The sequence below is a fragment of the Meleagris gallopavo genome, chromosome 22 (assembly GCF_905368555.1).
Source record: "Meleagris gallopavo chromosome 22, MGAL_WU_HG_1.1, whole genome shotgun sequence".
Lineage (NCBI taxonomy): Eukaryota > Metazoa > Chordata > Aves > Galliformes > Phasianidae > Meleagris > Meleagris gallopavo.
The window spans coordinates 2,332,988-2,348,360 of NC_139425.1; the positions used below are offsets into that span (position 1 = coordinate 2,332,988).

Consider the following 15,373-nt stretch of genomic DNA (forward strand, 5'->3'; position numbering starts at 1 on the left):
AAACGGGTCTCGCAAACGAAGCTGTAGGAACGTAACACAGCTGCTGCCCCAACAGTGCTGGAGGGAACCGCTCACCCCCGCTGGCCCCCGTTTGCTCACACTGAAACGGGTCCTGTTCTCTCACAGACCTCTGCCAAGCCCACAGCAGCGGCACTGCCACGCTCCCATCTCTGCCCAGATCCACCCAAACGACACAGGAAGCAGCAGGCGAGGACTGACACACACACTGCTGCCTGGTTTTTCTATTTCCTGCTGTAAGCAATTCTGGTCTGGTCTCAATCCCAGCCGAGTGCTCACCGCGGGGATCCCAGCGTGCTGCACCACCACCAACTGCTCTGCCCCTGGGTGGGAGCACGGCTGCGAGTGGGACAAGGAGCTCAGCACGGCCCCTGGCCTGCAGCCCACAACCAGCTCAGTGAGAGCACGGGGCCAATGCTGGAGCTGCAGCCACAGCTGCTTCGAGGGAGTGGGGGAGCAGCTGAGCTGCAGCTGGGCTCGTGTGATGGTGAACGCCCACCCAGAGGGTGAGTGCAGCTGCCACCAGCACTCAGTGCTGTGGGCAGGAGTAGGAGGCTGCAGTGTGGGCAGGCAGCACATGGGGCTGCACTGGGACAACTTGCAGGCTGCCAGCACCGAGCCCACAGCAGCTCCAGGAAAGCTGTGTCACTGCTTTAAGCTGCTTACATTTCAACCACTGCTGCTAAATCATGCTCCTGAGGTCACACAGTGTGCCAGGATGCATGCCAGCTTGTAAAGCCCCCAGAGAAGAGTCCCCTGTGCTGGAGGATCAATCAGGGATGCTATCAGCTCCCAAGGCCCTGCTCTGCTCCCACTGCTCTGTGCAGCAGAGGAGGGGATACACCCCAAAAATTCCCCTACAGAAAAGCACTGCTCATCTCATTCCTCCTCAAGCAATTCCACCCGCTCCCATTGTCTGGTTACTGGTTGCTGCATTGGTTCATCCTTCAATGATTTCATGGAAAAGTACCAGAGCACACACACATCTATAACAACACCCCATGTCCACACAGCTGCTGCCATGTGTGGGGATCAGAGCTTCCAAGAGGATTCCAAGGGAGGACAGAACTATAGTGGCTGCCCACATGGCCTGGGGTGACACAATTCCCCACTCCCTTCTCAGTTTTGCTGAGCACAATCAGGCAAAGCCTGAAGCATTTGAGCAGAGAAGTGACAACAGTGAGCCAGCCACATGTGGCTGTGACGTCGCAGAGCAGGAATTACCCGAGCAGCTCCTGCTCAGCCCCTCTGAGACCTCCAAAACCAAATGGAATGCATTCCCAGCCAAAGAGCAGCGAAGGTACCCGATGGCTGAGGGATCAGAATAGCTCTGACACTCACTCCCCACATTCTGCTGTGACAAACCTGGAGGTACCCACTCTTTTCTGAGCTGCCATACATCACTGAGTGTCCTCAGACTCTGCAGTATGGGGACAGCCAGACTATGCACACTTCCCTTGAACCCTATGGGAGAGCCAGATCCCAAAGGGCAGCCAGGCGCACACCTGTGCAGCATGAGCCTGCAAAGTCCCAACAACACACACCCAGTGCTGCTCAGCAGCACCACAGGCACAACGCAGACACCGAGCAATGGCAACTCCAACCTCTCACAGAATCTGGCTGCTGCCCTGCACAGTCCTAAAGCCCATAGACAGCGCTTCCTTATCTGCACACATCGGTACTCCACAGCAGCACATTTCTGAGCAGGATGGAAAGCTGTCCCGCCAACACCCTTTTCTCCCTGCAGAAATCCCTGCAGCTGGCCCCACACTGCTGACGGTGCCCTCACACCACCTCCGTGCTCCCAGGGCTTCTAAAAAGGATGAAAGCAAGGCAGGGGACACCTAGGCACTGCGGGGCAGGACCCAGGGCTTGGGACTCGTGGGCCTGCCCAGCCCCATACCTCCGTGGACTCCTCCTGCTCATTGATCACCAGGAAAGCATCCTCGGTGGCCTGGCGCTTGGCGTCGGCGATGGTTTGCTCCATGCGCGCCCTCTCGGAGGCGATCATCTCAAACGCCTTCTGCTCTGCCTCTGCCACAGCCTTCTGCACCTCCGACATGGCCTGGCGCTTCACCTCGTTCACGGCTTCTTCTGGAAGGGAAGGGAAGCTCAGCCTCACCAGCCTGCCCGGACTCCGCGGCTGCGTGTCCCCATTCAACACGGGGATGGGCTGCCCTGGGCGCACCGCCGGCACCGTGCAGGGGAGCAGAGCCCGTGCCCTGGCCACGCAGGGTGCTGGCAGCAGCGTGCAGCCTGGGGCTGAGCTGTAGGCAGGCTGCTCCAGTCGGTGCACTGCAGCACCAGAGCTCACCCTGGGCAATCCCACAACCAGGGCTCACCTGCTTTCTTCCATATCTCCTCGGTGACGTAGCCCGGCCCCGACCTGCTGCTGAACTCCCGCAGCGAATCTGTTGGAAGAAGAGCGAGGCAGGGAGGGTTATGGGTTAACAGGGCACGACTCAGAGGGTTCCTCCAGTTGGGGCCGTTCATCAGACGCTCAGATGATAAATCACAGCCCTTAATTAGTGCCCTGCATAATTTATGATGCAGTATAACCCATTCCCATCTCCCGGTACTCTGCAACAACTGGAGATGCAGGCACATCACCAAGTGCTGTGTGCTGACCCCAACACCGACCCCAGCAGCTCACAGCCAGCACAGCATCCCTGGGGATGCCCACATGGGGATCTATGCCCACACCACGGAACTCTCGTGATGTGTTCCGTCCTGTTTTAGTGCTTCGAAATCTCATCTGCCTCCCTTCAGTGAAACTTTAAAAGCCATTGATCCCTTCAGCTCTGCAATTCAGATCTGCACGGGGTTCCCACTGCAGGGCAAGGGCTGAGCTACAGCAGGACTTCTGACTTCAATCTGTTCTCCCTTCACTTCCACACTCTCTCCCACCCCGGGTTCAACACGCACCATCCCAACTATTGCTTCTGTGCAGAAATCAAACTGAGCTAAAGTCCTCAGGATAAATTAGGTTTTAAGGCTGCAAACTGCAAATGCTCAATAACAAATTCTATTTTAGTTCCTGTTGCACGGGTACGTGCTATTGTTTCACAAGAAATGCTCATTTTTGCTGAGAACTCCCCAAACTCATCCAAACACAGCTAAACCTGACCCAGACCCTAATCTGGGTACCTTTTGGACATCCAGGAGATTCGCTTTATGTATTAATCCAAACAAGTTGAATATTTATCATTGAATTGTTAGAGCTGGGGGGGACTTTTAAAGGCCATCTGGTCCACCCCCTGCAGTGAGCAGGGATGCTGACATCAGGTTGGTCAAACTGGGATTCCGAGCTTTAAGAATTGTATGCGTTGAAGTCCTCAAGGTCAGAAATGATTTGGGTTTCAGTGAGAACTACGTGCTCTCAAACTGGGGGGGTGAGGACAGCCTAAGTTAATGCTTAGAACTGCCACGATGACAAATGAATTGTCATCCAAAGCAACTAGCAGCTTTCTCCCCATGATTTCATTAAGTGAAGTCAAGCTCATCTTTCCAGTATGTTCTATTTAATGACTCATTATCAGTCTGAAGAGTTTCAGAGCCAGCAGTCAGCCGCTGTGCTGGAAGAAATCATCGCCCACCACAGGTATGAAAGAAACGCCAGAACAGGGCGCAGAGGTGGAGCTCATCTAGAACCAAGGAAGCTTGACTTTCCTCATATAAAGGGACTTCGAAGAGAGATGGGGAAAGACTCTTAATCAGGGCCTGGGGTATCAAGACTAAGGGGCAATGGTTTGAAACCACACGAGAGCAGATTTAAATTGGACACAAGGAAGACACTGCTCACAATGAGGGCGGTGAGGCACTGGCACTGCTGCCTGGAGAGCTGTGGGTGCCCCATCCCTGGGGGTGCCCAGTGCTGGGATGGAGGGGACTCAGGGCAGCCTGCTCTGGGGGGCAACCCAGCCCACGGCGGGGAGGTACATAAATGTCCTTCAAGGTCCCTTCCAAGCCAAACCACACCGTGATCCATTTCTCTTGTACTCTTATGCTTTGCTATAAACCTATTATCTCAAGACCCATTTTCAGATAAAACCCTTTTTCTCGTGCAGCTTCCGACCCAGCACCGCTCACCGCTGCCGATGGAATCGGAGCTGCCAGGGCTGTGCCTGGCTGTGCCCAGCTCTCCCCCAGCCTTGCGGGGCTCAGCCTCGCTGCACCGCCTCTTCCAGTAGTTGAGCTCCTCACGGTCGGCCTCCTGGCAGCGCCGCAGCACGGCCATGGAGCGCCGGGTCTTCTCCACCATCTCCATGATGCAGTTCAGCGCCTGGAGGGAGGGAAGCTGTCAGCTCTTCTGCCACTGCTCAGCCAGGCTGGCTCTTGAGTTTCCCACTGGAGATGCCCCAGTAAAGTAAACCCAAAGTTATTTCACGGCAAAAGGATGCGAGCGTGGTATCTCAACAGTATTCAAACAGGTACCACTGGGTCCCGTGGCCATCCATGCAGTGATGCTGTGGGTGTTACCACCTCCTGGGAGCTCGGGCTGTGTCTGAGCTCAGCATCTGGTTTGGTCACCAACAGATGTGGCCACGCTGCTAAAGGTGGAGCGAGAATAAACTGCTCTACCATAGAAGCAGAGTGCCCATGCTGTTGTCTGTGCCCCCGCGGCATGGGGATGTGTCTTTATGATTTATGATATCTCTCTCTCCAACCTAGAGGAATTGGTCTTGGTACCAGCACTCCATAGGTACATCCCAACTTAAAATATTCACCTATGGGGCCTTCTGCTCCATATCCACCCACATGAAGCATCAGCCTTAGGGCATAAGTAAGCTTATGGGGGGTCCTCTACATTTCTGATCAAAGCTGAATTTCAATTCCATCTCTTTAGGGGAAGCATTCCAGAGAAATGCTTGGGTCAGCAGCACAGAAAAGCAGGCTCTGCAAAAAGTCTGCCAGAGGTACCAAGTCTGTCCATACCCAACCATGGTCCGTATGAGCTGGCAACCCAGGAGAAAAAGCCTTCAACCAATGCCAGCACTGTTGTGTTTTGTTGTTTTTGTTTTTTTTTTTTAATCTGTAAGCTCCACACACGTGCTGCACACAACACATCTGCACGCTTGTTGGCACAATGCTGGCCTGGGCAGCTGCTGGAAGACCTGTGCAGGTTACTCTGACCTGTGCAGGTTGTTCTGACGGCCAGCAGGAGCAGCTCTCCAGCACCAGACACTTGGGTCAAACTGGTTTTGGCTTCCACTGGGTGCGAGCAGAGGAAGAATACCAGGAAACTGCTCCTGCTCCTATCTGCCCCTGTTGACCTACTTGTGGCAGCCTGTCCAACTGCTTTTAAAGCCTGGATAAGGTATCGTATCAACAAGAAGGAAATCACTAATTGGAGCAGGAGAGCAGCGGGTCACTGTGTCCCACAGGGCTTCCCACACCTCCCACCTCCTTACATGATCGAGGTGCTTCCACTCGTCAGCCCACTCCCTCTCTGTCAGGCGGTGGTCCACCAACTCGTCCTGGTAACCTCCATTCAAACCTGCAGCAAACCACAGCAGGAGGAGTGATCAGATGGAGCAAATGCTTTCAGTGCTGCAGAGGGAACTCGGCCCCACAGCAACAACAGAGCAGGATTTCTAACTAGGTAGAGCTGTAATTTTAAAACACATCTCCAAGACACGGTTTATGGGGCTAATTGCATACGGCTGCCCTGATCCTTGCTTGTGTCATTGCCTCAGAAATGCTACAATCCCCTCACAGGCCTGGACCTGGCTTGCTGAAAAGGCTGTCTGTAAAGCCACAGGGGCTCCGAGTTGTGACTCAGGTTGCCCAGTTGCTTCCACACACTCCTACCAGCACCAGGAGAGAGGGGAGGTCACACTCTGCTCTCCCCACGCACCGCAGATGTCCTACATCAGTCTCTGAAAAGTTAATTTCTATTTATTTCCACAGCCTTCATCTCTGCATGCAGGCTTGGCCACGGTCAGCACCAACACCGGGTCCTGCTCACTCCTCACCCCTGGTGGCTGCAGCCTTATACACACAGAGGGAAACTGCAGCTCTGCCTCTCCCTCTGTCTTCCTGCTTTTAACTTTTCACTATTTGATGTTCTGTCTGCAAAACCCCTCAACTTTCTTACGGGACACGCCTAGAATTACAACCCAAAGCCCTGCTCACCGAGCCCACCGTGCCTGTCCCGGATCTCCCTGTGCTCCAGCATCTTGCCAGGGTCTCTGTACAGATGGGAGGTGGCGATGTCTTCCAAGGTGTAGTGCTGGAGGGGTGGTGGGGTGGGGTGGAACTGCCCACCAGGGTTCAGCATTGGGATGCTGAGTGCTGGGCTGTGCCGGGGCGCGGGGCTGATGGTGCACACACGCTTGGCAGGCGGCTCCGTCGGCAGCGGCTCTCTCTCAAAGCTGCTGTCATCCCTTCTGTAACCACACCAAGAGACACAGGGCTTTTGTTAGTGCTGCATAAACAGGCACGGGAAGGGAAAGATGAAGAAACAGCAGAATTTGGGCAGTGATGATTTTACCGGAGGGGTAGAAGGAGGGAGCTGAAACAAACACGATCGACTTGTGAACAAATCCACGGAGTGACCTTGCTAAAAGGAGTTCAAAATGCCCAAGTGTTGTGATTCATCTTTCTGAGCGCAACCAAATTAAGATTTCACAGCTTCTATAAATTTGAAGTGTGCTCCACATAATTACATAACGACTTTTACTTGGAATAAAGGCAGCGAAAACAAAACCGTGTCCTTCCCTGTGCTGAAAGTGCCTCCACCTGCTGCCTTCCTGGCTCAGGCACTTGGGTGACCTGCTCCCAAACAAATCCCCGTGGGCAGGGTCTGCCCGAGAGCCCTTGGAGAGGGTCTGCAGCCAAATTATCAGTGCTAAGAGCAGGAGCTACAGCCATAGACAGCAGTGTCTCACCAACAGCTGTAAGGAGTGCTACGTTTGGCCCAGAACACAATTTAAAGTTTTAATTCACCTTCACTGCTGTCCAAAAACATGACTTTGGGAACGGAGTGGCAAAGGCTCCTTTACCTGTCAGGGCTGTGCCTCTTGCTGTTCCCGTTGACCTCGATGAGCAGCTCCGAAGAGTCGGCTGGGGAGGAGGTGGTGTTGAGAAGGATGTGCTCATGCTGCGCCAGGTACTGGGATGGCGTCTGCTTGGCAGCCCGGGCGCAGTGCAGCAGCTCTCTCTGGAGCAGAGGGAGGTTGGCCTGGAAAACATGCACGGCTCTGCTTCACGCAGCCTGCATGGACACGAGCAGGTTTGCTCAGAGAGCACGAACAGCTCGAGCCTGGGGCCCCGCTCAGCATTTCCCAGCTTGTCACGTCTGCGCTGGGCAGACCTACCTGTGTTTTCTCAGGGGCTGGGGACGGCCTGGGGCCGGCACACACAGAAGCACTGTGGGAAGCACTCTGTGCTTCTAGCATCTCGCTGCCCCACACACAATAAGCCAACACTTCAAACACTCTAGATCCCGACATTTTCAAACGGCAGAACGGAGATTGGTTTGTCTCATTTACCCCTAACACACAAGCAGACATACGTGGCTCTCATTACAAAGTCAGCTTTCTGCGAGCCAGTAGCACGCGGCAACAGCCATGGTCTGTGCAGTCTGTCTTGGATAAGAATAGTTGTGATGCTTGTTATGAGAGCTTCCCCAGCAGGGACACGCTGCCAAGCAGCACAGCCCTGCACAGCACTGTCAGCCAGCCCCACCAGCTCCTGTCACCTTCAGGAAGGGGATCACAAACGGCCGCAGGGGGAAGTTCGTCGCCTCTTGCAGCTTGCAGTGAAATTCCTCAATCGTCACTGTTGAGTTCTGAGAAAAGAATTAAGAAACGAAGTGACCGTTTGTTCTTATTTGTAGATGCTTGGAAAACAGCTCAAAATGAACAGAACTAGAAAGGAGACTGCATCTGCCACAACAGCACTGACGATGCTCACATCAGATCCTGCCTCACACAGCCAAACAGACTCCGGCCAACGGAGCAGAACGACTGCACCAGGCATGGGGGGCAGTGGGCACTGCCAGCACCAGAGCGGGGGGCAGCAAGCCCAGCTGGCACCTCCTGCAGCCCAGTCAGGTGGCCCAGGGCAGGCTGGGGATGGGCAGCAGCTCCAGCTGCTTCTTCTCTCCCTTCCAGCTCAGCTTACCCAACCTATCCACCATCCACGAGGTCACCAGCAGCCTGCTGCTCCTATACTGATGTTCCCAGCTTGGGTCCTACCTGGAACAAGCTGCACACACAAAGTTCATCCCTGCAACAATAACTGCCGTCAGGGGGGACGGCGATGAGCAGAGGAACTTGAACACTTTGTAATTTCCTTTGCTGGTGGGTAAACTAACATGCTGCCTCACACCCATGGAAATACAGACAAGTGCCCGCCTGCTTCAGCAGCATTTGGTGCCTGTGAAGAACCCCGAGGCTGCAAACAGACTTGTGTATGTTCTGCCTGTGCCAACCTGGGGAGCAGCAGTACTTCAGGCTGCCCGTGGCCCAGCTGCGTTTGCTGCATGCTCAGCCTCTGAGCAAGGCTGCCAAAAGCAGAGATCAGCTCAGAGCTGTGCTGGGCCATGCACCAGGTGGCAGCTGGCACAAGGCTGTGCTACAGGACCTTGGCTGAGCGTGCACGGGGCTGTGCAGCATTCCTACCAGTCAACTTGTACCACTGCAAGTACTGGCTCCAATCCTGCAAGGCCTGTTCGTTTCTTTCTGAAGGATGTTTTCAGCTCTCCTTAGATGCAGAGGGGCAGGAGGCCGTGTGCGCACTGGGTGCACCACCAGCAGCAACCCTAGCTCTTGCAAGCCCAAGCACAGAAGATGCAAAAAGTGTATTCACCAATCCCCTTCCTGCTACTGCACTGTCAGACTGTCATAAAAATGAATGCAGCTTAGTGACAGCTTGCCCAGCCATGCACTTCTTATAGGTGCAGGCAAAGCACTGAAGCCTCCTGCTGCAGTGCCAGGCTTTCTATCTTCCCCAGGCCTCAGCAATGCTAGTGGGGCTGCACTGCAGTATGCAGGAGGAAAAAAGCCCACTAAATGCCCCAGTGATCAGCACTGCATATCAAAAATGAGGTGCTTGAAGCATTGAGACATCCTCTACATCCTGGGCTTAGAAATGGATTTCTTTCAAAAAGCAGCAGGCACAGAGAGCATCCCCACAGCTCAGCATCACCCTCTCTCCCCCCAGCAAGTTGTGCATGCAGCACCTGCAGAGCTGCAGCAAACTGGATGGTGGCCCAGCATGCAAGGCCCACCAGCTCCTCGCAAGATGCTCTTTCCAAAACAGCACCCAAAGCCACTCGTCTGTATTTGCAGAGGTGCTCGGGCATGGAAGCACCGTCACCTCACCAGAAATCACACATCCCTTCTGCTCTGGGCTTAGGGGTGCAAAGAGAACGCTTCCCCGGCAGAAAAGCAGAGCTCCTGGGAGCTGCGTTTACAGGAGCAGACCAGGAAGCACAGCACTGCTCACGGCTTCTAGTGAGGAAGGCAAAGAGCACCAGGCATGCAGCTTCTACAACAAAGTAAGTCTCAAGCCCTCCGGGTTTCCATAGGCTCAGCTGCACCTGGGCTCACGTCAGTGCAATGGGACAGATTGCTTTTGAAATCCACTGAAGAAAACAAACAAACAAAAAAAAGCCAGCAAGTTTACCAGAAAGCACAAACAATACAAGCTGTGCTTAGCCAACAGCTCTGCTTGCAAAGGCCCACGATGTTGTGCAACGGGGGCACGTGCTGGCTGCTGGGATCCCATCACTGCAACGCTTTTGCAAAAAGAAACGTCCCCTGGGCTTCCCGGGGAGCAGCTTACCACCAGGGCCAGGACCAGGGTCCGCACCTTCTCCCCGATCTCTGGAGAGATGTCATTGCCAAACTGCTGCAGGGTGGTGAGGAAGCGCTTCAGCTTGCTGAGCTGCCGCGCTCCACACGTGGCCGGGAGCTGCTGGTTGGTCAGTGAGGAAGAGGAGGAGGAGGCCGGGCCGTTGCCAAAGCGCTGGGGTGGGGACGGTGCCCCATTGAGCGTCGGGGGGGAATGGTTCATCCCGTTGGGCACTGCAGAATGGGGACAAAACGGCATGAGATGGGCACGGCCCCGAGGGCTGCGTCCTGCCTGCAGCGTGCGACCGTACTCCCCACAGAGCTGAAGGGAGTTTGGCAGATACGGCTGTTTGTCCAAACCGGTCCCATCTGTGATCGTGTCTCCTTTAAGCAGAAGGCGTGATGAAACTGACTGCAGCTTGGGAAGTCCGCATGGGATTAGAATAAATTGTTGACATCCCCTCAGTGCTGTTGTGCAATCTGAAGTTGTGTCTGGGAAATGGTGAGAGCAGCTGTGCATGGGGGGCCCAAACTTCAGACAAACCCAGAATGTTAGGGGTGAAAAATACACCATGGTAAATACAGCTGTGGCTGATGCACAGGGCTGGCCTTAAAAGTCCAGAGCTGAACTGTGCACCTCTCCTATGGAGACAGGTTGAGGGAGCCGGGGCTTCTGGCCTGGAAAAGGCACGGCTTCAGAGAGACCTCACTGTGGCCTTCCTGTACCTGAAGGGAGTTCATCAAAAGGAAGGGAGCAACTTTCTACATAGGCAAATGGTGACAGGACAAGGGGGAATGGCTTTAAACTAAAAGCAGGGAGATTTAGGTCAGATGTTAGGAAAAAACTCATTACTCAGAGGGGTGTGGTGCTGGCAATGCTACCCAGAGCTGTGGGTGCCCATTCCTGCAGGTGCCAGATGCCATGGACAGGTCCTGGGCAGCCTAAGCTGAGGGCAGCCAGCCCACGGTGGGAGGGAGAAGCTCGCAAAGCCCCTCCCAGCAGAGCTGCCACAGGCTTGGGAAGGCATGTGCTTGCCTCAAAGGAACGCAGCCTGCAAAGATGCCAACATTCCCACCGCAGCTTCCCCAGGATTGCTCCTTGGGTCTTCCAAAGAATCACACCTGGGAGGGTTTTTCAGAGAAAAGTACAGAGGCATTGGAGCAGTTAAACCACCCCGGGGCACAGCAAGGCTCCACACACCTGGAGCTGTAGGGTGAGCACGGAAAGAGGAAGCACAGTCAGTTGAGATCCAAAGGAAAGATAAAGGTGAAGAGACCAACCAGGGCAAAAGGCTTTTCTGGGGCATAACAAAGACACACTCCTTTGTGCAGAGAGCGATGATGAAATGAAAGTAAAGCCTGAGGACAGAGCTGTGAAGGCAAAACAGGCTGGTGCCTTCCGTTCTAGGTCAGTGCAACCAGAGAAACTCCTGGCCACACTTCCCCAGGCCAGGAAAGGAACAGAGATGACCTGCAGAGATCAGCAGTACCTGCCATAGCAGCAAATACTGAGCTCACTTAAAAGGCAACGCCAAGTACTCACAACGAGCATCGGTTCTGCAGTAAACATGTAATAAAAAGGGGTAAAGCCTCCCAAGCAGAGCAGTAATGCACAGCCTTGTGCTCTCCAGAGGCTGCAGCCAAGGAGCTCTGCCCTGTTCCCTGTTTCTTTTGCTCTTAGCAAGGGAAGAAGGAGAGTACAGGTTGCTGTGTGTGGGCAGGAAGGAGCAGGGGCTGCAGGGGAGCACAGGAATATGAAAGTCATCCTCGAGGGCTACACCACTAAATTCTGCAATAGGTACCAAACTGTCTCTCCTTGTCTTTACGTCCCTTCACAGAGCAGGGCATGCAAAGGGTGGCTCTGAGCACTGCCCCTGTGCACAGCCAAGAAGTGAAAAGCATGAGTAAACTTCATCACAGCTCGTAGTGCTCGCTCCTCTGAGAAGAGGCAGTGAAGTCATCAGGCCCCAGCAGATTCAGGTGACTTGGCCCCTGACAGTGTGCCAAGCAGCCTTATTGGAAAAATTAATTTCTATCACTTTGCTAATGGTCTTTTTCTGCCTTAGCAAAAGGAGAGCCATTAAAAAACCCTCCGTGTATAAAGCCAGGGACAACGTGTCTGGCGGGATAACCCAATGATTAGCACTGCTGCCAGCATCTCTCAGTGCATTAGCTGGTGTCCTGAAAGAGACTGAATGGTAACGCTGTGAAATCCCCTGCCAAGATGAAATGGAGATGCCCCAGACACTGCCGTGGGTAGCAGAGCAATACACACACAGCCAGGGGACCTCAGTATGGAATAAGGGTGAGGAGAGAATGAAATGTCTGCGTGCCACGAGTGGGGTAAGGTAATTCCATGCTTGAGTGTGAAGTAAAACAGCTGTGCTCTAGAATAATGCTTTTAGATGATAAGATTTTAAGATGATGGCTTAAGTGTTTTCTAAAAGGAAAAAGCACGAGCCTGTGTTCTTCCTGTGAGGTGGGGCTGAACACCCATCCCACCTGGTGAGCTGCCTCTGAGCAGCGCCCTGCAGCTTAACGGAGAGGTTATGGAGCAAAGATGGAGAACAGAGAACTTGGACAGACAGTGAGAAATTTCCGAGGCTGTGAAATTAAAAGAGGAAAACTTTCTAATCTCAGCTGCAGAAATGCTGTCTGCAAAGCGAGATACAGCAGAATGGGAATTAACTCTGCCAGATACAGCACAAAGCTCAGCTCCTGGCTTCTTTGAAGCCAACCTGATAAAAACCTTCCATTTCTTAAGGAGGTTATTGCAGAAATCACATCTGCACCTGCACGGAGAGAGACTTGGAGAGACTGTGACAACATTGGGACAAGCAGGAGCGGGCAGGGTTGTACTACAGACCCCATGGTATGTCCTACATAAGCAGAAGGAAAGCCCCAGCCCTCGCTCCCAGCTGTGCGGCTCTGTGCTGGCCAGCAGCCTGGCAAACAGGGAGCCCTGCCAGATGCTGGCACAAGCAGAGCTCCTCCTCGCTGGGCCAATCCCTTGGCAAAGTGATTTACTGGGGGCTTACGTGCAGCTGGGGTGAAGGAGACGGGCCGAGGGCCGCCAGGGTTGACGGGGGGCAGCGGTGGCATATTGGGAGGAGAGGACCTGGTCTGTATCTTCACTTCCACGGGCGAGCCGGGCATCACTGGCACCCTCTTCTCACCAGCAACTGTACAAAGAGAACATGGACACGTTACCAACAGTCCTCACAGGGATTTCCCTGCCAAGCACAAGAAGCACAGAACTGCAAAGGCTTTCCCTCCATTAGAACTGCAGAGGGATACCGAAACCACAACAAGCTGCTCTTATTTTAACTATAATAAAATAACAGTACTAACATAACACTGCCAAACACTACTCGCACACACCTGGCCATGCTTTCACACCACGTGCCTCTCACTGGCACACTGCTGCACGAGCACAGCACTCCCAGCAGTAACAGCTGGAGGAGCACTGCTATGTGCACAAGAGCTGCCCTGGCTTGGTGCAAAGCCTTGGTACCCCCTTGCCCCTTGTCCTCGGCCCCCAGCCACAAGCTTTGGACACCAGAACATGGCCACAAGTCCACCCTGTTTCCTCTTCTTCCCCTCTTCTACTGTGTACATACACAACTGGATTTTGCCATGGAAAGAAACTGAGCCTGAAACAAATCTTAAAGGTTTTTTTTTTATCTGTTCTCCTAAAGCATTCCTAGGGCACGACACACACCATGGAAGCACCAGCAAAGAAAGCAGGACTAACCTGGTTAAACTGCAGAGGGGGAAAAAGAGCCACAGATTTGATTCCCTAGAATACAACCAGCTAGCACTGTGCTACCAAATGAGAAAGAAGTTACCCACAATGAGAGTGGTGAGGCACTGGGACAGGGTGCCCTGGGAGGCGGTGGGTGCCCTGTCCCTGGAGACACCAAGGTCAGGCTGGACCGGACTCTGAGCACCTGATGGAGCTGTGGGTGTCTCTGTTCACTGCAGGGGTATGGGACTAAGTTTAAAGATCCCTTCCACCTCAAACCATTCTACTATTCTATGAAAGCCAACTCTGGAGGAGCCAGCACCTCACCTTCAGATGCGCTCCAACAGACAGCGAGAACCAGGCAGGGCTGATAAGCGTAAAGCTTCCTGCTAAAGCCTGGGGCCTCTAAAACCCAGATAAAACCCATCCTTCTAAAACTCAGTTTTAGCCTAACCACATCCATTTCATGAGAACCGTGCCTGCAAAACAGGCTGTGAGCGAGGACGCGAGCCAGCCCCTGGCTGTCCGGGACTAAAAACCAGACAGCCTTTGTCCCACGGAGACACTGCCTTCCCCACCTCCTCCTTGCACATTTCACTATTTAGAAATATTTACCGGCTCACCAATGGCAACACAGCCGTGCTGCTGCCTCCAGAGGCACAGAAGATGCTGCAGGTCCCAGCACAGCTGGAATCGTGGCTGAGAGCTGAACACCAGCGCAGCTCCCTGGGTCACGTTGCACCAAGGGCCATCCTTGCTGATGGCCGAATGCCCCAAGCATCAAGCAGGACACCTGCCTGCCCTGGGACACTGATGGATTTTCCATCAGCAAGGCTTGTTCCAGCCCAGGTGCTGAGTGCTCCCATGCAGCTCTTCTCGAAACACTTACAAATGTCGTGTCTGTTTTTCCAGCAGTGCCTGCAGCACACGGACTGAGCACATTTATGGCACAATGCTTTCACCATTGCTGCCAACTGACCCAACCTGGTGATGACGCAGTGACTTTGCACCCAGGAACAGCAATTTGAACCACAGAGGGGGCTGCAGCACTGCGATCCCGTGGGAGGGCTCCTTCTAACATGGGAGCACTGGGACATCACACAGGAGGATGATTCACCAGGAGCAGAGAGAAACCTGAGCATGGAGACACTGTTCTAATCCCAGCTCGGTGCAGGAATGCCACATCCTCAGGAAGCTGATGGGGCAAATTCTGCAGCGCTTGGAGTCACGGCTTTCAGAACTGCAGAGCTCCTGCCCGGAGTGGGACAGCTATGGCACAGAGTCTGTGCAGTGTGCCCATGTGGGGCGGGCACCTGCCCCAACACACCACGCTCAGTGATTCCCCTTACAGAAGCCTTCTGAATACTGTGTTTAGTGCAAAGAGAGTGTTGCTACGATAGGTAACCTCAGAAGAATGGCTAACATTTGCTTGCGCTGTAAACTGTATATAGAAGCTGCTTTAGTAATCTCTCCCTGCTTGTGAGTTCAAGAAAAGGCACGGGTGAAAAGAGCCACAAGTCAGGGAGCACCTCAACCCCTCAGGAACTGACATTAATAATACAAAAAAGCCTTTGGTAATCAGAGAACAAAGTAACAAAAGGAAAGAAAAGTACTGCAAGGTGAGAACAGGACATTGCCTCCCTGCACAGCCAGGCACGGGTTGTGGGGCAGCTGGGGGGCAGGCACTGCCCCACACCTCTCCCCACTGCAGTTTTGCTGCGCAGATCCACACAAAGCCAAAGCCCTGAGCTGGCTGCGATGCTGAGCCACAAGGCTGCAGGGAGCAAAGAGCACAGGGAGAGAGCATCAG

General features: G+C 53.8%; 1 protein-coding gene across 5 annotated transcripts in view; it reads right to left on the reverse strand.

Annotated features, from left to right (window-relative positions):
- The window catches only part of CBFA2T2 (CBFA2/RUNX1 partner transcriptional co-repressor 2), a 52,182-nt gene that overhangs the window by 1,949 nt on the left and 34,860 nt on the right, over positions 1–15,373 (reverse strand). For 3 of the 5 annotated variants that reach the window (XM_085241476.1, XM_085241478.1, XM_085241477.1), the window contains exons 2-10: positions 12,857–13,000; positions 9,811–10,052; positions 7,721–7,810; positions 7,023–7,201; positions 6,154–6,407; positions 5,430–5,515; positions 4,108–4,300; positions 2,361–2,429; positions 1,922–2,112 (exon numbers count right to left, since the gene is read on the reverse strand). In XM_085241476.1, the coding sequence (XP_085097602.1) occupies positions 1,922–2,112; positions 2,361–2,429; positions 4,108–4,300; positions 5,430–5,515; positions 6,154–6,407; positions 7,023–7,201; positions 7,721–7,810; positions 9,811–10,052; positions 12,857–13,000 (1,448 nt within the window). Of the gene's footprint in view, positions 1–1,921; positions 2,113–2,360; positions 2,430–4,107; positions 4,301–5,429; positions 5,516–6,153; positions 6,408–7,022; positions 7,202–7,720; positions 7,811–9,810; positions 12,832–12,856; positions 13,001–15,373 lie in introns of those variants that run through there. The other 2 variants (XM_085241475.1, XM_019622147.3) reach the window with 2 other exon arrangements.